Source organism: Salmo trutta, chromosome 36 (genome assembly GCF_901001165.1).
Source record: "Salmo trutta chromosome 36, fSalTru1.1, whole genome shotgun sequence".
NCBI lineage: Eukaryota > Metazoa > Chordata > Actinopteri > Salmoniformes > Salmonidae > Salmo > Salmo trutta.
This window is the reverse complement of record NC_042992.1, coordinates 30,674,436-30,698,198: the sequence shown is the minus strand read 5'-3', so window position 1 is coordinate 30,698,198 and position 23,763 is coordinate 30,674,436. Positions and strand designations below refer to the sequence as shown.

General features: G+C 42.5%; 1 protein-coding gene across 5 annotated transcripts in view; it reads right to left on the bottom strand.

The window, feature by feature from the left end:
• LOC115175842 (atrial natriuretic peptide receptor 1) overlaps positions 1 to 23,763 on the bottom strand; it is a 111,825-nt gene that overhangs the window by 10,920 nt on the left and 77,142 nt on the right. For all 5 annotated transcript variants that reach the window (XM_029735399.1, XM_029735398.1, XM_029735396.1 and 2 more), the window contains 10 exons: positions 20,097 to 20,191; positions 19,771 to 19,906; positions 11,661 to 11,745; positions 9,074 to 9,194; positions 8,894 to 8,968; positions 7,359 to 7,439; positions 7,070 to 7,174; positions 5,056 to 5,127; positions 4,028 to 4,187; positions 3,235 to 3,390 (listed from right to left, as the gene is read on the bottom strand). In XM_029735399.1, the coding sequence (XP_029591259.1) occupies positions 3,235 to 3,390; positions 4,028 to 4,187; positions 5,056 to 5,127; positions 7,070 to 7,174; positions 7,359 to 7,439; positions 8,894 to 8,968; positions 9,074 to 9,194; positions 11,661 to 11,745; positions 19,771 to 19,906; positions 20,097 to 20,191 (1,086 nt within the window). The remainder of the gene's footprint in view (positions 1 to 3,234; positions 3,391 to 4,027; positions 4,188 to 5,055; positions 5,128 to 7,069; positions 7,175 to 7,358; positions 7,440 to 8,893; positions 8,969 to 9,073; positions 9,195 to 11,660; positions 11,746 to 19,770; positions 19,907 to 20,096; positions 20,192 to 23,763) is intronic.

Sequence of the window (23,763 nt, the reverse complement as noted above, 5' to 3'; positions counted from 1 at the left end):
TGTGTGTGTGTGTGTGTGTGTGTGTGTGTGTGTGTGTGTGTGTGAAAGATGTATGGTGGCAGAGAGTCAGCACCTTAGAGATGTCACAGACCCAAGGCTGACAGGACTGGAATGTAAATAGGGAAGATGGAAGGAGAAGACTGATAAAAAAAACACCTGAGGGGGGAGAGAGAGAGAGACAGATAGAAAGAGAGAGGGAAGGAGAGAGAAAGACAGAAATTAAGAAAGAAAGATAGAAAGAAAGAGGAAAGCGACAGAAAGAAATAGAGTACCCTATGAATTACTATATTTAGCATTTAAAAAGGAAGTATTCATAGCCGAGGGAAGTAGGGGTGCTGAGGGTGCTGCAGCACCCCTGAAAAATCTGAATAAAATAAATACATGTACAAAATAAAATAAATAAAACACTTGAAAACATTTTTTTGTGGCACAAAAGTATGCCTACTCCTGTATTAGTGGACCGATATAACCGTCTGTCGCGCTGGCACATTATTAGTATACCAGTAATTATAGAAAGGAGGAAGGAGAAACAAACGCACACACTTCTCAGAATTTAATTGGATTCATTGCATCTTGGAGAAGACAAATAACAAATGACAAAATGTGTAAAAAAAAATTCAATCAAGGTCTTGTACATTTTCCCTGTTCAAAATGCCTGTCCTTGTCTTTTCAAAATTATTTGTCTTCTACACAGAAGGTTATATAGTCCAGGTCTCGCTTGAAAAATAGTTTTTATCTCAATGTGACTAACCTGGATAAATAAAAGGTCATATTTTGTTTTTACAATATTGTGCAATGAAATGCTTTGTCTTTCCCAAAAATAATCCAAATAAAAGATGCCAACCTCATCCATTTTTTTTATTTTCATTGTTCCAAGTGCCCATCCATATTTGTCTGTACTTTCGTCTTTAACCCTAACCGTATTTACCTTGATATATATTCTTATATAATTGCAGTGCCTTCAGAAAGTATTCATACCCCTTGACTTATTCCACATTTAGTTGTGTTACAGCCTGAAATCAAAATGGATTAAATAGATTATTTCTCTCTCCCCCATCTACAAAAATACTCCATAATGTTTCTAGAAATGTTTGCACATTTATTGAAAATGAAATACAGAAATAACTCATTTACATAAGTAAATGTCAATACTTTGTAGAAGCACCTTTGGCAGTGATTACAGCTGTGAGTATTTCTGGGTAAGTCTCTAAGAGCTTTCCACACCTGGACTGTGCAACATTTGCCCATTATTGTTTTCAAAATTCTTCAAGCTCTGTCAAATTGGTTGTTGGTCATTGTTAGACAACCATTTTCAGGCATTGCCATAGATTTTCAAGCAGATTTAAGTCAAAACTGTAACTCGGCCACCCAGGAACATTCACTGTCTTCTTGGTTAGCAACTCCAGTGTAGATTTGGCCTTCTGTTTTAGGTTATTGTCCTGCTGAAAGGTGAATTAATCTCCTAGTATCTGGTAGAAAGCAGACTGAAGCAGGTTTTCCTATAGGGTTTTGCCTGTGCTTAGCTCCATTTTGTTTCTTTTTATCCTGAAAAACTCACCTGTCATTAACAATTACAAGCATACCCATAACATGATGCAACCACCACTATGCTTGAAAATATGGAGAGTGGTACTCAGTAATGTGTTGGATTGGATTTGCCCGGAACATAACACTTTGTATTTAGGACAAAAAGTTAATAGCTTTGCCACATTTTTGGCAGTTATACTTTAGTGTCTTGTTGCAAACAAGCTTCCTTCTTTTCACCTCGTCAATTAGGTTAGAATTGTGGAGTAACTACACTGTTGTATGTTGTTGAACCGAACCATCCTCAGTGTTCTCCTATCGCAGCTATTAAACTCTGTAACTATTTTAAAGTCACCACTGGCCTCATGGTGAAATCCCTGAGTGGTTTCCTTCCTCTCGGGCAACTGAGTTAGGAAGGACGCTTGTATATTTTAGTGACAGTGTTTTGATACACCATCTAAAGTGTAATTAATAACTTCACAATGCACAATTCACGTGTGCTTTTTTTCTTCTTTACCTATCTACCAATAGGTGCCCTTCTTTGCGAGGCATTGGGAAACCTTCCTGGTCTTTGTGGTTGAATCTGTGTTTGAAATTCACTGCTCGACTGAGGGACCTTACAGATAATGGTGTGGGGTACAGAGATGAAGTAGTCATTCAAAAATTATGTTAAACACTATTATTGCACACAGAGTGAGTCCATACAACTTATTACATGACTTGTTAAGAAAATGTTTACTCCTGAACTTATTTAGGCTAACTTATTGACTCTAGATATTTCAGATTTTCATTTTTAAATAATTGATAAACATTTTGAAAAACATAATTCCACTTTGGCATTATGGAGTACTGTGTGTAAGCCAGTGACAAAAAACATCTCAATTGAATCAATTTTAAATTCAGGCTGCAATACAAGAAAATGTGGAAAAAGTCAAGGGGTGTAAATACTTTCTGAAGGCACTGTACATGCCTGTACTTGCCTGAAGAACACGCACAGACACACAAATATTTTTAGGAGACTTTAAAGTTTTGCATGGGTCCCCAGATCCTCAAAAAGTTATATAGATGCACCCTCGAGAGCATCCTGACCGGTTGCATCACCGCCTTGTTTGGCAACTGCTCGGCATCTGACCGTATGGCGCTACAGAGGGTAGTGCGTATGGCCCAGTACATCACTGGGACCAAGCTTCCTGACATTCAGGACCTGTATACTAGGCGGTGTCAGAGGAAGGCCCAAAAAGTTGTCAAAGACTCCAGTCACCCAAGTCATAGACAGTTCTCTCTGCTACCGCACGGTAAGCAGTACCGGAGCGCAAAGTCTAGGACCAAAAGGCTCCTTAACAGCTTCTACCCCCAAGCCATTAGACTGCTGAACAATTCATCAAATGACCACCTGGACTTTACATTTACCCCCCCTTTATTTTTACACTGCTGCTACTCGCTGTTTATTATTTATGCATAGGCACTTTACAAATTACCTCAACTAACCTATACCTGCATATAGCCTCTTTATTGTTATGTAATTTTATTGTGTTACTTTTTGATGTCATTTTTTTTACTTTAGTTTATTTGGTAAATATTTTCTTAACTCTATTTCTTAAACTGCATTGTTGGTTAAGGGCTTGTAAGTAAGCATTTCACGGTAAGGTCTACACCTGTTGTATTCGGCGCATGTGACAAATAACATTTAATTTGATTTGACACACACACCTTTGGGGCTGAGGGTGTCCCCCTCGATGTGGAAGACCCCTCGGAGCAGGGCCAGCTCCTGCAGGATGATGCCGAAGCTGTAGATGTCCCCTTTCTGAGTGCCACATGGTGGGGGACACTCTGCCCTCAGCAGCTCTGGAGCTGCCCACAATTTTCCTGTAAAGGGGGATTGGAGAGAAAGAAAGAGGGAGGTAGAAGGGGAAAGAGGGAGAAAGAAGAGGTGGATACAGTTTCCTTATTTTTTTTAAATTGAATCTTTGTTTTAACAGGGAAGACATCTTGAGACCTTGGTCTCTTTTTCAAATCCGCCTTGTATAACACAACTTAAATGCACAAAATATATATTTACACATTTAACGCGACATAAGAATAAAAGGCTGTATTATGAGTTTTCTTTAGCCAAAGACGTACTTAGAGAGAGAGAGAGAAAGAGTGAGAGAGAGTTTTAATACCCACCTTTTCAATCAGCAACTAATCAAGACTTTTTCAGCCAGGTGATTTGACTTTTGCGCCACATCAATGACATGTATTTCAATGGAGCCAGCAAGGGCTTTCTCTCAGGAAGGGACATTGTTACAGAACATTTAGAAAGAAATCTGTTGTGTAAAACAAACAGCCAATTTTATCAGAAAATGGGGCATGCTTTGTTTTTGAATAACAAAAACAATGGCAGGGATTGAGCCACTAAATCACTTGGTTTGAGTTATTTAGAGAGTGTGTGTGTGTGTTTTCTCATGGGTTTTGAATCTGTGTGTCTTTGTCTACATGTGCTTCTGCAGCTCAGGTAACTCACGGGCATAGTAGGCGTGTGTGTCCTCCATATTGGACTTCTCGCGGAAGCTGGCCAGCCCATAGTCAGTGATCTTCAGAACAAAGCGACTGTCCACCACACAGTTAGAGGACTTCAGGTTACCATGGGAGACGATGACGCTGTTGTGAAGGAAGGCCATTCCCTAGAATCAAAGACGGTGTGATTCGCAAGGTACGCAACCAGTGGACGACCCTGTGTAAAATGTTTCCCGCACAGTTCCATGCAGAGGGGCGGGAACTGTCAAACATGCTTTTAGCCAACAAAATTGCATTTGCTGAACAATCTACAGTATGCATTGCAAGTCAACAACCAACAATTCTGTACCCTCCCATTAACTTCCATTGAAGATAGGCATAGCTTCCTTTGCATAGTACGGAGGTAGCCTTCTCACGACAGCGATCTCTGCGAGAATGTACATTGAGGGGCATTAAATCGAGGCTAACTCAAGTAAAAGGCGTGAGCTCTTCATTCATCATTCTAACCAGGACACCAGGAGGTGTCAGACACCATCCGTGTACCCTTCATTATAAGCATCGCACATGCCTGGCCGCATGCATCTACAAAGCTTGGACAATCCCAACTCCTGCTGTGGGGCAATACACATGACGGGTTGGTTGGATCTGGTGTAATCCCAAACATCTTGTTGAAAATATATGATACAAATCTGCGTAAGAGCATGAAATAAAGAGAGAGGTAACATGCTTGGCATAACTTTTTGCATTGACAATAAAAAAAACCTGAAGAAGTATGATAGAATAAATATTATTTGAATATTTTCTACCTCTCCCCTAGCACAAAGTTAGCCCCCCATACTGTGAAAATAACATTAAGTATCTGTTTACTGGTTTTGGGCTTTCAGCACATACAGTACATATATGCTCGTGACCCCGTTGGTTGAGAATCCTGGACCAATCCCTACTTAATCACACACCTCCTCCTCTCTTTCCTCCTATAATGGCTTATATCTTTGTTTAACATCTCTGAATGGAGGATGACGGATGGAGAAACACCTTGACAATGTCGTTGATGAGAGAGTATCTGAACATCCAGTCCAGGGTGATGGTCTCGCTCTCCATAAGATCCTGCACAACACATGAACATAAACATGACAATTTACACACACACACAAATATTCAGAACATAGCAAATCAGCCAGACATGAAAGTCACCCAGAGGTTAATAATCCCAGTCCACAATACTAACATCAGAATATGCATGACGTCACATTCCTTTCACACAGGCTGTCGGTATTCAACACATGTAGCCTAGAGGGTAAACCAACCATCTCAAGACCCAAGGGTTGTAATTGTAGGCTAGATGGTTCATGACTTATTCATTGTGAGAATGTGTGATGTGGGAGATAAGAGACCAATAGGGGTTTAAGCTCACAATGCTAAGGTTCTAAGGTTAAAGAATAGAATGGAGTAATATATACTGCTCAAAAGAATAAAGGGAACACTTAAACAACACATCCTAGATCTGAATGAAAGAAATAATCTTATTAAATACTTTTTTCTTTACATAGTTGAATGTGCTGACAACAAAATCACACAAAAAGAATCAATGGAAATCCAATTTATCAACCCATGGAGGTCTGGATTTGGAGTCACACTCAAAATTAAAGTGGAAAACCACACTACAGGCTGATCCAACTTTGATGTAATGTCCTTAAAACAAGTCAAAATGAGGCTCAGTAGTGTGTGTGGCCTCCACGTGCCTGTATGACCTCCCTACAACGCCTGGGCATGCTCCTGATGAGATGCCGGATGGTCTCCTGAGGGATCTCCTCCCAGACCTGGACTAAAGCATCCAGTCTGTGGTGCAACGTGGCGTTGGTGGATGGAGCGAGACATGATGTCCCAGATGTGCTCAATTGGATTCAGGTCTGGGGAATGGGCGGGCCAGTCCATAGCATCAATGCCTTCCTCTTGCAGGAACTGCTGACACACTCCAGCCACATGAGGTCTAGCATTGTCTTGCATTAGGAGGAACCCAGGGCCAACCGCACCAGCATATGGTCTCACAAGGGGTCTGAGGATCTCATCTCGGTACCTAATGGCAGTCAGGCTACCTCTGGCGAGCACATGGAGGGCTGTGCGGCCCCCCAAAGAAATGCCACCCCACACCATGACTGACCCACCGCCAAACCGGTCATGCTGGAGAATGTTGCAGGCAGCAGAATTCTCCACGGCGTCTCCAGACTCTGTCACATCCGTCACATGTGCTCAGTGTGAACCTGCTTTCATCTGTGAAGAGCACAGGGCGCCAGTGGCGAATTTGCCAATCTTGGCGTTCTCTGGCAAATGCCAAACGTCCTGCATGGTGTTGGGCTGTAAGCACAACCCCCACCTGTGGACGTCGGGCCCTCATACCACCCTCATGGAGTCTGTTTCTGACCGTTTGAGCAGACACATGCACATTTGTGGCCTGCTGGAGGTCATTTTGCAGGGCTCTGGCAGTGCTTCTCCTGCTCCTCCTTGCACAAAGGCGGAGGTAGCGGTCCTGCTGCTGGGTTGTTGCCCTCCTACAGCCTCCTCCACGTCTCCTGATGTACTGGCCTGTCTCCTGGTAGTGCCTCCATGCTCTGGACACTACGCTGACAGACACAGCAAACCTTCTTGCCACAGCTCGCATTGATGTGGCTGCACTACCTGAGCCACTTGTGTGGGTTGTAGACTCCGTCTCATGCTACCACTAGAGTGAAAGCACCGCCAGAATTCAAAAGTGACCAAAACATCAGCCAGGAAGCATAGGAACTGAGAAGTGGTCTGTGGTCCCCACCTGCAGAACCACTCCTTTATTGGGGGTGTCTTGCTAATTGCCTATAATTTCCACCTGTTGTCTATTCCATTTGCACAACAGCATGTGAAATTTATTGTCAATCAGTGTTGCTTCCTAAGTGGACAGTTTGATTTCACAGAAGTGTGATTGACTTGGAGTTACATTGTGTTGTTTAAGTGTTCCCTTTATTTTTTTGAGCAGTGTAGAATGGAACAAGTAGATCCTCTAGGCTGTGTGAAGTACCTGCAGGCTGCCCCGGGGGCAGTACTCTGTGATGATACAGATGTTGGGAGGATCGATACAAGCTCCGATAAAGCGAGTCAGGTGCTCGTTTTGAACATCACGCATCTGGAGGCAAGAAGATTAACATCAATACCGACATACTAGCAACTGCATACACAATCACCAACATACAAAAGCATTTACACCCGAGAAAATGATACACCTTAGAACATAATGAGTAGATTAAATACTAGAAAGGACATTGTTGCTCTGGCAACATGTTTACAAGCCTACTGAATAAAACCCTCACATGTTTGAGCTCAAAGAGCACCATCCTGGTGAGCTCGATGCGCTTCTTGTTAGTGACGTACTTAATGGCCGCAATGTTTCCCTGGAAAGGAGGACACATTAATCAACACAATATTTCACCATGATTTTACTATCTGTGTCCGTCACTAATATGGGGTGATGTAAAATGAGTGTAATTCACTTGTAATTCCGACTCCAAGGATGTAAACTGTGCAAATGCCCAGGTGAAGCCTATCAGAATCCCGGTACGAACACTTACCACTCGCAAATACTGAGTCCCAATTTAAACAAAGTGAAACTGATAAAGGCTTTATATAGCATTCATAAAGGCCTTATAAGCACTACATAACTGCTTCACAAATAATCTGTAAGCGTATGTCATACACTATAAATGGTTAATAAAGGGTGACATAATTATTCCTACTGTAGAGCGAATTTCCAAATGTGACATAACATACTATGTATGTTTATACACCGTTTATAGCAAGGGTTCTCAAAGTGGGTTCCAGGTGCTGCAGGGGGGTCCGCGGACAGATATATTTGTTGGTGAATATTACTAACATCAAAAGATTCAACTAATTTTGGCAAAGGGATCCGTGGAATACGTTTAGAGGGTGTACTACAATACAATGTAATATTCATCTACAATATATGTTGTTAACCCAAGGCAACATGGACCTGGGAGGGTCACAGGGTTATTGGTATCCACAGTTCTCAACCAATTATCAAGGTTTTAACTCAATACTTCTTGTATTTCCCAAAAATGGTTTTTAAAACGTAAATGCACTGTAATTTAAGCTTCAAAACTATAACGTTTTCTCTCTGCCTCATGGCAAAATACGTGGAATTGCAGGATATTAGCTATAAATATCCTTTAAAGCTGAATCAACAAAAAGAATCTCTCTGCCCCATGACAAAATGTGTCAAATTGCAGGAAATTAGCTTGAAAACTGAAACATTTTCTCTCAGATTCTTAGAGGCGGGATTTAAATGTCATCCCCAGGGCCAGAGACTTGGTTCGTCCGGCCCTGCACTGCCAGAGTCATAATCATACTCCTTTTATGATATTTTTTAATTTATTTACCTTTATTTAACTAGGCAAGTCAGTTAAGAACAAATTCTTATTTTCAATGACGGCCTAGGAACAGTGAGTTAACTGCCTTGTTCAGGGGCAGAATGACCGATTTGTACCTTGTCAGCTTGGGGATTCGAGCTTGCATCCTTTCGGTTACTAGTCCAACGCTCTAACCACTAGGCTACCCTGCCGCCTATCTCACTCCAGTTGTGTTCTGAATATGAGGGGTCCCTGATGAATTTGCAATCATAAAAGGGGTCCCCAGCCCCCCAAAAAGTTTGAGAACCCCTGATTTATAGAGTATGTCATACCCTTATAGATGATTTGTTAAGCATTTATGTAGTGCTCATGAAGCCTTTATGTATTCAACTACTGTAGGTATCACTACACAAATCCTTATTAAAGCAAACATCATAAGCATTGTCAGTCTATTACAACAATCCCTGTGTAAAAGGATAGACCTTGTAGTAGCCAGTCTTGGCGTAGATCTGAAAGTTTCCGTCCATGGTCAGGAGGGAGCCATAGTTGGAGCCTCTCTGTGGACCATATAGAGGGAATGAGAACAGTGTGGTTATCAACACAGTGTGTTTCCCTGTGTAAGTGTACTATATACTGTATGTGTGTGTTTCTCCGTGCAGTACCAGAGACAGGGTGAGTCTGCTGCAGGCCCTGCGCATCACTTTCTCCAGGTCGCTCATCTGCACGTCCTCCCACTGCACCCGCCAGAGCTGAGCAGCCAACTCATTCTCCAACTTCAGCTTCCTGAGGGAGAGGGTGCAGGGGGGGGGGGGTGAGAGAGGGACAAACAGAGAGATAAGGTAGAAGGTGAGAGAAAGGGAGACAAAGGGTGATGGAAAGAGGAGGCTTGAGAGAGGTTCAGAGAGAGAGGTTCAGAGAGAGAGAGAGAGAGAGAGAGAGAGAGAGAGAGAGAGAGAGAGAGAGAGAGAGAGAGAGAGAGAGAGAGAGAGAGAGAGAGAGAGAGAGAGAGAGAGAGAGAGAGAGAGAGAGCGAGAGAGAGAGAGAGAGAGAGAGAGAGAGAGAGTGTGAGAGAGAGAGAGCGAGAGAGAGAGAGAGAGAGAGAGAGAGAGAGAGAGAGAGAGAGAGAGAGAGGAGAAATAGGTAGAAGGATAGAGTAGAGAAAGGAGGTGAGGATGGTGGAAGACAAAATTGTATGAGGGCGACGGAGAAAGACAAATCAATAAAGAGAAAGAGGGAGAGAGAATGAGAATCCAGAATAAAGGACAGAGAGCTTAAGGAGAGGGATGGATGTGTTTCAGCGTGATTGTACACTGTGTAGGACTGAACCTCTACCCACACAGGCCATCAACACTCCAAAATCAGAACCTCTATCACCCACCACAAACTGTATTCACACACACATTTCTCAGCAACAAATGCAACCTAACTATAGCACTGGGGATGGGATTAATTCATTGAGTTTGGATAGAGATTAATATCTGTGATTTGAGCTCCATTATAGTGGGTGATCTGATTGGAGTGTCGCCCCTCAATTTGTGAATACAACTCAATCGAGTCATCATTCACCAACAGTGCTGTCTGTGTGAAGTTGTTTAGACGTGTACGTTGATATCCCAGGCGGCTGGTGGCACCTTAATTGAGGAGGACAGGCTCATAGTAATGGCTGGAACGGAATCAGTGGAATGGTATCAAACACGTCACACACATGGTTTCCATGTGATCCATACCATTCCATTCACTCCATTCCAGACATTATTATGAGCCATCCTCCCCTCAGCAGCCTCCTGTGCTTGATCTAACGTTCTTTACTGTAATGGAACATTATGTAAGAAGAGGTCAAAAAGTCACTATTCATGTGTAGTAATAACACATTTGTTTAGTTTTTTTAATCTATGAACATACAAACACATCATACAGTAGCTTCCATTTACTTTAAGCAATACATTTACAGATACACTTCACATAGATTTAGTAATCCATAGATTAAGTCATTCATATAGTAAGCACTTATCTTACAAGAATTTGAAAATAAACATTCATAAATATATTCGCCTATGGCTATGTGCTATTCAAATGTACTACACATTGCTGTATTTTATAACGTGAAAAAAATAAGTGAAAAAAGGGTCTGTGTAATTTTACAGCACGTGTAAAGGGATTCTTTGGGATTTTGGCAATGAGGCCCTTTATCTTCTTCCCCAGAATCAGATTAACTTGTGGATAAAATGTGTATGTCTCTGTGTCCAGTAAGAAGGAAGTTACTTTCATGAGCCAATGCTAACTAGCATTAGCACAATGACTGGAAGTCTATGGTTATCTGCTAGAGTGCTAGTAGACACCCATAGCACACTAGCAGATACCCATAGAGTTCCAGTTATTGCGCTAACGCTAGCGCAATAACATAAATCTCTAGAAAATGTAAAAACACATTGCTTTTTTATATTTGATATGAGACATAATATACTTCGACCTTGGGCCTGATATTCCTCCAGAGAAAACAATTATTTAGAAAGTAAGGTATACTTTCACCTGGACTTGCACTCAATGTTAAACAATGTTATCACAAGACATGACAAGCTATAAAGCAAGTGACCTTTTCAGCTGCAAGACTGATGGAGCTGGAAACAGGCCAGAGAGAAGGGTCAAAGGGCAAACACAGGGCTGGAGGTAAATATATAAAAACACTTTTCAATGGAAAACGAAAATTCATGTTTTTTATTAAACAGGTCCAGGTAGTCCCTCACTGTTTCTGTCTGTTTATTTCTGTGTGGTGCCTAATGAACATGACCCTGGTGGTGAGTCATCACTGAAGAGGAGACAGAAACACTTTTATTCGTTCCTTCTTGGCCTGGCAGTGATCTCCCTGTAATGTGTAAAGAAAGAGTAAGGGAAAAGAGGGCAGAGGAAGAAAGATAGTGAAAAGAGGAGAGTCATAGGGTGAAGAGGACAAGAGAGAGATAGACAGACAGAGTAACAATGTGGGTAAGAAAGTTAAACAGGGAGGCAAAAACATACCATGATTGTAGAGATTAAAGGTAGAAAAACAAACAGAAGAGAAAGAGATGGGGGGGATAAAATAGAGAAAAGGAAAGATGTGCAGAGTATGGGAAGCGAGTGAACAGAATGGCGAGAGCGATAGATGGGTGGAGGAGGGGTTAGGAGTGGAGGCATCAGAACCCATAACCATCGACCAGTGTCTTGCTCAGGGAAGGGGTACACTGTACGGTAAAAAAAAGGGGCACCACTGACCTGTAGATGAAGACGGTGACGGTGGCGATGATGATGAAGATGAAGCACACAACAATGGCCACCATCTGGTGCATGGTGACCGTCCCTGGGAGGAAAGAACAAACTATGTTATTGAATTCTATGAAGTTATACCCAGGGCCAAATTCAATAGCATCTGTCATAGTATGTGTAGCATATGGCAAGGTTTTGTTCATATAGCTACTACAGTCCCATAAGGCGGCGCACAATTGACCCAGCTTGGTCCGTGTTTGGCCGGGGTAGGCCGTCATTGGGAAAAAAAAATTGTTCTTAACTGACTTGCCAAGTTAAATAAAGGTTAAATAAATAAAATAAACACATTTACATTTTAGTCATATAGCAGACACTCTATTCCATAGCCAAGTATAGTACGTGCATTCAGCTAAGGTAGGTAACCAAATAATATAAGTTACTAAAACAAGTAAATAAATCCATTTAATATAGCCATCACAATAGAATCCATTATTTCATTAGTTGTGATGGGCTTCTAAACCTGGGAATGTCTTAGAAATCAAAACATAAGGGCTGCATGATGCAGCTGAATAAAGCCATATCTATGAGCTGTATCCGGCCATAAGCAAACAAGAAAATGCTCATCCAGAAGCGGTCCTCCTAGTCGCCAGGGACTTTAATGGAGGCAAACCTAAATCTGTTTTACCTCATTTCTACCAGCATGTCACATGTGCAGTCAGAGTAAAAAAAATCTCTAGACCACCTTTACTCTACACACAGAGACACATACAATGCTCTCCCTCGCCCTCCATTTGGCAAATCTAACCATAATTCTACCGTCCTGATTCCTGCTTACAAGCAAAAACTAAAGCAGGAAGTACCAGTGACTCGCTCAATACAGAAGTGGTCAGATGACGCGGATGCTACGCTACAGGACTTCACTGACAACCGCTCCCTGACCAAGTCTGTAATACGTACATGTTTTTGGCTTGGCCCCTAAATCCCTCACCAACTTTTACAGGTGCGCAATTGAGAGCATCCTGTTGAGCTGTATCACCGCCTGGTACGGCAACTGCACAGCCCACAACCGCAGGGATCTCCAGAGGGTGGTGCGGTCTGCCCAACGCATCACCGGGGGCAAACTACCTGCCCTCCAGTACACTTACAGCACCAAATTTCACAGGAAGGGTAAAAAGATAATCAAGGACATCAACCATCCGAGCCATGGCCTGTTCACCCCGCTACAATCCAGAAGGCAAGGTCAGTACAGGTGCATCAAAGATGGGAACGAGAGACTGAAAAACAGCTTCTATCTTAAGGCCATCAGATTGTTAAATAGCCATCACTAGCCGGCTTCCACCCGGTTACGCAACCCTGCAACTTTGAATCACTGGCCACTTTAATAAATGGAACACTAGTCACATTAATAATGTTTAAATAATGTTTAGATACTGCTTTACTCAACTCATATGTGTATACTGTATTCTATTCTGCTGTATTTTAGTCAATGCCACTCCGACATTGCTTGATCTAATATTTATATATTTCTTAAATCCACTCTTTTACTTTTAGATTTGCGTGTATTGTGAATCGTTTTTAGATACTACTGCACTGTTAGATACTACTGCACTGTTGGAGCTAGGAACACAAGCATTTCGCTACATCTGCGAAATATGTTTATGTGACCAATACAATTTGATTTGATGTTTCAAGCAAACGACCATAGTCCCTGTGCCCAAGGAAGCGAAGGTAACCTGCCTAAATGATTACCGCGCCGTAGCACTCATGTTGGTAGCCATGAAGTGCTTTGAAAGGCTGGTCATGGCTCACATCAACAGCATCCTTCCAGAAACACTAGTCCCACCCCAATTCGCATAACGCCCCAACAGATCCACAGATGACTCAATCTCAATCGCACTCCACACTGACCTTTCCCACCTGGACAAAAGGAACACCTATGTGAGAATGCTGTTCATTGACTACAGCTCAGCGTTCAACACAATAGTGCCCACAAAGCTCATCACTAAGCTCAGGACCCTGGGACTAAACACCTTCCTCTGCAACTGGATCCTGGACTTCCTGACGGGCCGCCCCCAGGTGGTAAGGGTAGGCAAAAACACATCTGCCATGCTGACCCTCAACACTGGGGCCCCTCAGGGGTGCGTGCTTAGTCCCGTCCTGTATTCCCTGTTCAACCACGACTGCATGGCCAAACACGACTCTAACACCATCATTAAGTTTGCTGATGACACAACGGTGGTAGGCCTGATCACCGACAACGATGACCCTATAGGGAGGAGGTCAGAGACCTGGCAGTGTTTTGCCAGGACAACAACCTCTTCCTCAATGTGAGCAAGACAAAGGAGCTGATTGTGGACTACAGGAGAAGGCGGGCAAAACAGGCCCACATTAACATCGACTGGGCTGTAGTGCAACGGTTCGAGAGTTTCAAGTTCCTTGGTGTCCACATCACCAACAGACTATCATGGTCCAAACACACCAAGAGAGTCGTGAAGAAGACACGACAACACCTTTTCCCCCTCAGGACACTGAAAAGATTTGGCATGGGTCCCCAGATCCTCAAAAAGTTATACAGCTGCACCATCGAGAACATCCTGACCGGTTGCATCACCGCCTGGTATGGCTACTGCTCTGCATCTGACCGTGAGGCGCTACAGAGGGGAGTGTGTACGTCCCAGTACATCACTGGGGACAAGCTTCCTGACATCCAAGACCTGTATACTAGGCGATGTCAGAGGAAGGCCCAAAAAATTGTCAAAGACTCCAGTCACCCAAGTCATAGACAGTTCTCTCTGCTACCACACGGTAAGCAGTACCGGAGCGCCAAAAGGCTCCTTAACAGCTTCTACCCCCAAGCCATAAGACTGCTGAACAATTCATCAAATGGACCCCCCGCCCCCCCGTTTGTTTTTACACTGCTGCTACTCGCTGTTTATTATGCATTTATATTTTTATTTTATTGTGTTACTTTTTATTTTACATAATTTTTTTTACTTGACTTTATAAAGTCATTTATAACTTTACTAAATAAAGATATTTAGTACATATTTTATATTCTTAACTCTATTTCTTGAACTGCATTGTTGGTTAAGGGCTTGTAAGTAAGCATTTCACCGTAAGGTCTACACTTGTTGTATTCGGCACACGTGACAAATGCAAATGTATTTGATTTGATGCAACTCTATATTCATGATTTGGAAAAAGTTGCAAAAAAAGGCATGGGCTCTGATCCTTTCCCTTCCAGGGGGGCGAGAGAGACAACTGCATTGCTGCTATGCTTTGTAGCAATAAAGTTAGGGGATATCTAATCAATGAAAGATGGAAATAAAATTACAGAAATGAGAAAGAAAAATTATAGCGACCAAAAGCCAACAGGTAAGCTGCTATTTACGCTATAATCAGAGTAGAGTTGTTATGTTGTTATCCACGATAATCGAGAATATCAATAAGCATGCTTTCCACCTGTCTACCCCAACCCAGGCCAACACCTCGGCACCCCCGCAGCAATTGGCCCAAGCCCCCCCCCCGCTTCTCCTTCACCCAAATCCAGACAGCTGATGTTCTGAAAGAGCTGCAAAATCTGGATCCCTACAAATCAGTTGGGCTAGACAATCTGGACCCTCTCTTCCTAAAATTATCTGCCGCCATCATCTGCCGCCAAACCCTATTATTAGTCTGTTTAACCTCTCTTTCGTATCGTCTGAGATTCCCAAAGATTGGAAAGCAGCCGCAGTCATCCCCCTCTTCAAAGGGGGAGAAACTAGACCCAAACTGTTATAGACCTATATCCATCCTGCCCTGCCTTTCTAAAGTCTTCGAAAGCCAAGTTAACAAGCAGATCACCGACCATTATCGAATCCCACCGTACCTTCTCCTCTACGCAATCTGGTTTCCGAGCTGGTCACAGCTGCACCTCAGCCACGCTCAAGGTCCTAAACAATATCATAACCACCATCGATAAACGACAGTACTGTGCAGCCATCTTTATCGACCTGGCCAAGGCTTTCGACTCTTTCAATCACCGTATTCTTATCGGCTGACTCAACAGCCTTGGTTTCTCTAATGACTGCCTCACCTGGTTCACTAACTACTTCTCAGATAGAGTTCAGCGTGTCAAATCGGAGGGCCTGTGGTCCGGACCTCTGGCAGTCTCTATGGGGGTGCCACAGGGCTCAATTCTCGGGCCCACTCTTTTCTCTGTTTATATCAATGATGTCGCTCTTGCTGCGGGTTATTCTTTGATCCACCTCTACGCAGACGACACCATTCTATATACAGTTGAAGTCAGAAGTTTACATACACCTTAGCCAAATAAATTTAAACTCAGTTTTTCACAATTCCTGACATTTAATCTTAGTAAAATTCCCTGTCTTAGGTCAGTTAGGATCACCACTTTATTTTAAGATTGTGAAATGTCAGAATAATAGTAGAGAGAATTATTTATTTCAGCTTTTATTTCTTTCATCACATTCCCAGTGGGTCAGAAGTTTACATACACTCAATTAGTAATTCGTAGCATTGCCTTTAAATTGTTTAACTTGGGTCAAACGTTTCGGGTAGCCTTCCACAAGCTTCCCACAATAAGTTGGATGAATTTTGGCCCATTCCTCCTGACAGAGCTGGTGTAACTGAGTCAGGTTTGTAGGCCTCCTTGCTCGCACATGCTTTTTCAGTTCTGCACATACCTTTTCTATGGGATTGAGGTCAGGGCTTTGTGATGGCCACTCCAATACCTTGACTTTGTTGTCCTTAAGCCATTTTGCCACAACTTTGCAAGTATGCTTGGGGTCATTGTCCATTTGGAAGACCCATTTGCGCCCAAGCTTTAATTCCCAGACTGATGTCTTGAGATGTTGCTTCAATATATCCACATAATTTTCACGCCTCATGATGCCATCTATTTTGTGAAGTGCACCAGTCCCTCCTGCAGCAAAGCACCCCCACAACATGATGTTGCCACCCCCGTGCTTCACGGTTGGGATGGTGTTCTTCGGCTTGCAAGCATCCCCCTTTTTCCTTGCTGATCGGCCTTTCAGGTTATGTCGATATAGGACTCGTTTTACTGTGGATATAGATCCTTTTGTACCTGTTTCCTCCAGCATCTTCACAAGGTCCTTTGCTGTTGTTCTGGGATTGATTTGCACTTTTTGCACCAAAGTACGTTCATCTCTAGGAGACAGAAGACGTCTCCTTCCTGAGCGGTATGACGGCTGCGTGGTCCCATGGTGTTTATACTTGCATACTATTGTTTGTACAGATGAACGTGGTACCTTCAGGTGTTTGGAAATTGCTCCCAAGGATGAACCAGACTTGTGGAGGTCTACAATTTTTTCCTGAGGTCTTGGCTGATTTCTTTTCATTTTCCCATGATGTCAAGCAAAGGGGCACTGAGTTTGAAGGTAGGCCTTGAAATACATCCACAGGTACACCTCCAATTGACTCAAATGATGTCAATTAGCCTAGCAGAATATTCTAAAGCCATGACATAATTTTCTGGAATTTTCCAAGCTGTTTAAAAGCACAGTCAACCTACTGTATGTAAACTTCTGACCCACTGGAATTGTGATACAGTGAATTGTAAGTGAAATAATCTGTCTTTAAAGAATTGTTGGAAAAATGACTTGTGTCATGCACAAAGTAGATGTCATAACTGACTTGTCAAAACTATAGTTTGTTAACAAGGAATTTGTCAAGTTGTTGAAAAATTTGTTTTAATGACTCCAACCTAAGTGTATGTAAACTTCCGACTTCAACTGTACATCTGGCCCTTCTTTGGTCACTGTGTTAACAAACCTCCAAACAAGCTTCAACATCATACAGGACTCCTTCCATGGCCTCCAACTGCTCTTAAATGCCCGCACCCGCCCGCCCGCCCAGCATCACTACTCTGGATGGTTCTGACTTAGAATATGTGGACAACTATAAATACCTAGGTGTCTGGCTAGACTGTAATCTCTCCTTCCAGACTTACATTAAGCATCTCCAATCCAAAGTTAAATCTAGAATCGGCTTCCTATTTCGCAACAAAGCCTCCTTCACTCATGCTGCCAAACATACCCTTGTAAAACTGACTATCCTACCGATCTTTGACTTCGGCGATATCATTTACAAAATAGCCTTCAACACTCTACTCAGCAAATTGGATGCAGTCTATCACAGTGCCATCCGTTTTGTCACCAAAGCCCCATATACTACCCACCACTACAACCTGTATGCTCTCGTTGGCTGGACCTCACTACATATTCGTCGCCAAACCCACTGGCTCCAGGTCGTCTATAAGTCTTTGCTTGGTAAAGATCCGCCTTATCTCAGCTCACTGGTCACCATAGCAACACCCACCAGTAGCACGTGCTCCAGCAGGTATATTTCACTGGTCATCCCCAAAGCCAACACCTACTTTGGCCACCTTTCCTTCCAGTTCTCTGCTGCCAATGACTGGAACAAATTGCAAAAATCACTGAAGTTGGAGACTTATATGTCCCTCACTAACTTTAAGCATCAGCTGTCAGAGAAGTTACCGATCGCTGCAGCTGTACACAGCCCATCTGTAAATAGCCCATCCATCCAACTACCTACCTCATCCCCCTATTTGTTTTTCTGCTCTTTTACACACCAGTATTTCTATTTGCACATCCTCATCTGCACATATATCACTCCAGTGTAAATGGCTAAATTGTAATTACATCGACACTATTGGCCTATTTATTGCCTTACCTCCTTAGTTCATTTGCACACACTGTATACAGATTTTTCTATTGTGTTATTGACTGTATATTTGTTGTTGTTTTTGTCGCACTGCTTTGCTTTATCTTGGCCAGGTCGCAGTTGTAAATGAGAACTTGTTCTCAACTAGCCTACCTGGTTAAATAATGGTGAAAAAAATACATAAATGTGTAGGCTAACTGTACGACGGTGAAAAGCGCAGTAATGTTATGGCTAGGCTCAATTAGCCTAGTTAGCTTGCTTCTTTCGGTTTGATGCAGTCAAGCAAGACAGGTACTGTGTAACCAGATGGGATGATAAATAACTAGCAAGAAGTTAGTCTAGCATGAGATAAGTGGTTGCGGTCTCTCCCTCTGTGCCTCATGGTGCTCTGAGCTTCCCGTGTGTTACTCACACACACGCACACACACACACACACACACACACACACACACACACACACACACACACACACACACCAAACTGCCTCCACTCCTCCTAATAGCCTACAGCTGCTCGCTCTTTGCCCCTCTCTCTCTCCATGGCTCTGGTTGAATAAAGTAGAAAAACATTTGGAAATTGGCACAACAATTTCTGCTGCTTCCTTCACTCGTATCGGACAGTTTGTCCTTTTGGAACAGGTTTAAAAAATGTATGCATAATGAGTCCGGGCTTTACTGTGTCCATTTCGTAACAGCACTCTAAAGGAGTCAGAATGATTCAGTTCGGCTGGTGGCTAACCAAAGTCGAACCGAATGAGAAACAAAATCGCAATAGTACTGTTTGACCATTTTAAGATGGCATAGCCAGCATACACTTCCTCAAAATAGTCAGAATTAGTCTAAGATAACTGAAGAAATCTGTCATTAATTTTGACGTAAAAATCCTTACCGAAGTCTAAAATGAACAAAAACGCCACAAAATGTCATCATAATATTTGCACAAACTCTTCCAAACTGCAAAAAGCATACTGAGCGCTGAGTACCAGGTCATTAGCGAGGGCCATTAGCAAGTTTGGTAGGCTACCCATCAGCGCCATTCATTTGCATAGTTTTGGATTGAGATTACCGTGATCACTGGTCACACGAAATGTGTCTCCTATCATGATGACTGCCGGTGTGGTGTAAATATGAAATGTGTCTCCTATCATCATGACTGCCGGTGTGGTGTAAATATGAAATGTGTCTCCTATCATCATGACTGCCGGTGTGGTGTAAATATGAAATGTGTCTCCTATCATCATGACTGCCGGTGTGGTGTAAATATGGTCACCGCAAGAGCCCTAATTGAGAGCAGCACAACATTTGAATGTTTCTCTCAGTGTTTATAAAATCTCCAGGGGGTTTTGTTTATTCGTATGCAAATATACATATTTTTATGTTGATAAATGAGGCCCCAGGGGTTCCTCAGTGCATACGTGCTAAGCAAGCCGGCTTGTCATTCTTGAAGCCACAGTCGGGGATGTCTTGGGGCGGGGCGCCCCCCGGCCACTGGACCTTCATACCCGGCACTGGAACCAACTCCTTCAGGGTGCTGTTGTAGACGGATACGATCTGGAGATACACAGGATAGATGGTTAGCCTAACTTTGGGTGTTGAACGAAAGTGCATGTCATTGCAGGTTTTATAGCTGCTACACTGGAAGAGGACAAAGAACACAGCTACAGAGTGTGAGTGTGTATTTATGTGCCAGTGTGTGTTTGTGCCTAACCACCATTTTGCTAGAGGAGCAGTCAGTGCCTACCTGAAAGACCCCAGACTCAAGATCGGTCATGTCCCACAAGGCAAAGTCAATCTCCCGATCGCCTTCTCCATCAATTTGAACCAAGCCAGTAACACCTGCCACAGAAGAGGAGAGCGAGAGAGCGAGAGAGTGAGAGAGCGAGAGAGAGAGAGAGAGAGAGAGAGAGAGCGAGAGAGAGAGAGAGAAAGAACAGAGAGATTAACACAAAGGATTCAGGTGCACAATCTGGGCGCAAGCTGTGCTATTTCCTCATTGCTTTCAAGATTGAGAGATGGGCCCTTTGTTCAATCCCGTTGGTTGATTTTGTTGCCCTTTACAAAATAAATGGACAAACTAGCCAGCTGGGTCCATATTGTGTAGCACCACCTGTTGCCAGTCCCTGTGTGTTGCTATATCCTGTCCCCCGCAGTAAAACAAACCAACAGGATGCAGAAAGTTAGCCTTGCCAAGTCACAAGTACAGATGTAGGATCTTCATTTGAGCCAGTTTGCTACAGCAGGAAAATGATCCTGCAGCAACAGGAAATGTGAATTATTATCTGGATTAGAAATTGACATTTTTGTAAGGGTTGATACATTTTTCGTAATGGAATATCAAACTTCGGAAGCATTTTTTAAACCTGAAATACACAAGTTTCAGATTTAAAATTAAGATTCTACACCTCAAGTAAAAATTTGAGGTAAATTAGCAACTTAACTGCCGGACACCGTCTTTAATGTTGTGGAGAGGGTAATGGGATATAGGAGCATAATGTGATGTAAAGCCCCTCTCTTGTATCAAGTCTTTGGTTAAGTAATCCATACGGCACATTTATCAAGCTCGCTTAAAAAAAAAAATTCAAATACACCGTGCACACTTGAGACGGACATGGTTTTGAATATCAATAGGGTTTAGGGGAAACCAAGGAAAATATATGAGTTGATTCAAACTGATGCCATCTCTTAGTTTGGATCTTGGCTCTACAGTTGTGAGACATAAGAAGTTAGCCTGTTACAAAAAAACTAAAACAAAACCCTGTACTACAAGATGTTATAGCACTGTGTTGCACATGCACTGCAGCAATAGTTCTGCCAATAAAATGGCGTGAGCTGACTTTTAGTTTTGAAGTTTTTAGAACTTCACAGGCACCTAGGCATTTCCCATACTTCACCACACAGTGTCTGGGAACTGAACCTGCAACCTCACAGTGAAAAGCCTAGCCTCCTAACCCAAACCTCCCACTTCTTCACTTCTTCAGACCACTGTGCTGGAAGAGGGCAGTAATAAAGTTTGGAAAAAAAAATCTTTCTTTCAGCACTTTCAAATTCCTCTATCTTCTTGAGTCAGAGTTGAACAGATTTTAATTGAGCCCATAAAAATAAGATCACTTTATTATGTTATATTTACTACTTCTATGATTGAGTACCTTGCTCAATGCCATCAGAAATAAATCATTGCATAACCATAATGAATTTAATACATTTATTTATCTCTGTGTCCAACATGCTGCCTCCTACATGTTCTACTGCTCTGACCTCAGATCAGATATGCAAGGTATCATACAGTGGCTGTCCCTGACCCGAGTCCATAAGGCTCATAGTTGACTGAGGTAGTACAGCTCACTGTACCAAATGACTGCTTATATATTACAAGATCTCTAAGGTTAACAGGGTGAATCACGGATGGAATGCATTTATATAACGTTCAAGGCCTAGGTCTCCAAGTACTTTACATTGTATGGGGGTTAATCATCGTATCATTCATCTACGTTCAGATGGCTATGGTTCTTTCAAAGCCATCCTCATTTCAACAGACACAGTCTATTCTGACTTACATATGACGGACCCCCAAGGACATAATGTACAGTAAACGCGTTCCCTAAAAAGGACGTCATTTGTTGCTACAGTACATGATGTCCGTCTGTAAGGAATCATGATGATACCGGCAATTTATAGCGTCTCAATGTCAAACTATATAGGCGAGGTCAGTACAGGTGCATCAAAGCTGGGACCGAGAGACTGAAAAACAGCTTCTATCTCAAGGCCATCAGACTGTTAAACAGCAATCACTAACTCAGAGAGGCTGCTGCCTACATTGAGACCCAGTCACTGGCCACTTTTACAAATGGATCACTAGTCACTTTAAACAATGCCACTCTAAATAATGCCACTTTAATAATGCTTACATAACTCATATCACATGTATATACTGTATTTTATACCATCTATTTCACCTTGCCTATGCCGCTCGGCCATCGTTCATCCATATACTTACAGGTACATTATCTCATTCCCCCTTTAGATGTGTGTGTATTAGGTAGTTGTTGGGGAATTGTTAGATTACTTGTAAGATATTACTGCACTGTTGGAACTAGAAGCACAAGCATTTCGCTACACTCGCATTAACATCTGCTAACCATGTGTATATGACAAATAACATTTGATTTGATTTGAGCAGCTACCCAACTTCAAATCTACAGGACAGATATCCATCACTTGTAATTCTGACTAAAACCGTTTTGAATAGTTGTGACATGTATCCCTCCGCTCCCTGCCTTGAAGTAATTATCACTAATCGTATATGACTGGAAAGGTGAAAGCAAGGGTTCCACTACATCATTTAACCTCGTCCAAAAATGTCAGATCTAGGTTTACTTCAAAGAAGGAAGAAGGGAAGGAAGAAGGGAAGGACTGAAGGAAGGAAGGTAGGATGCATTCGAAAAGTATTCCAGCAGGGCCCTATGTCTAAATGTAAAAAATCATCGCTCTTTCTTTCTCCACAAAAAAGGGAATCATCTTTCGTCTCTTCGCCAGGTGGTTAAACTGTCCTTGTTCTAAAATCTCCATCCATTGTGTTGTAAAATACCCGGCTAATTAGCGTGGGAGTAAAAAGCACAGTGGCAGCAGCGCTCGTCTCTGACAAGACTAATCGTGGTAGCAGTGGCATGTGCTTTCAACTAGGCGGGTGAACAGGGGAGTGGTCGAGGGGTGCATTGAAAACAGAACTGTAATTAAAGCAAGTAAAGTGTGTGTGTGTGTGTGTAGAGAGAGAGAGAGAAAGAGAAGCAGATCTCGTCTGACATGTTTTCCCAGCTCTTAGACAGGCAGAACCCGAGGAGTGGGCCGTGCACCACCACAAAAAAAATAAAGAGAATTTGCGTTTAACTGAATGATAACAGTGATGCTGCTTTTAATTTCACACAGGGTGATTTGACAAACAAAATGAAAAAAGCTTTCTGGCTTTCAGTCTCATATGTCGAAACACACAGACACACACACACACACACACAAACCCCTGGTCCATTAGTCATTGTAATAGGAGCCCCTCTGTGTAGAAGCTGAAACTCAATGCTCTGCCGCTGACTCCTGGTGCCTGTGCTGCTCCATTGGCAGTATAAGTCCTAACTGAACACTGTCATTCACTTCACAGGACCACTCTGCCTCATTCCCTCTCCGTTTCTGCTTCCTTTCTATTTTTTTGCTATGTACAGTCAGGTCAATTGTATTAGTATAAAATAATATAATATGTAAACAAATCTGAGCATACAATATAACACAGCATTTGGATTATTTATTTAATACAGTGTTGTTTTATTTATCAAGGGTGCCAATAATTGTTGGCCAGACTATATGTATTTAGAGTCCAGTGTTAATGATTTTGTCTCTTTGCTGTCTCTTAATTGCCTTCA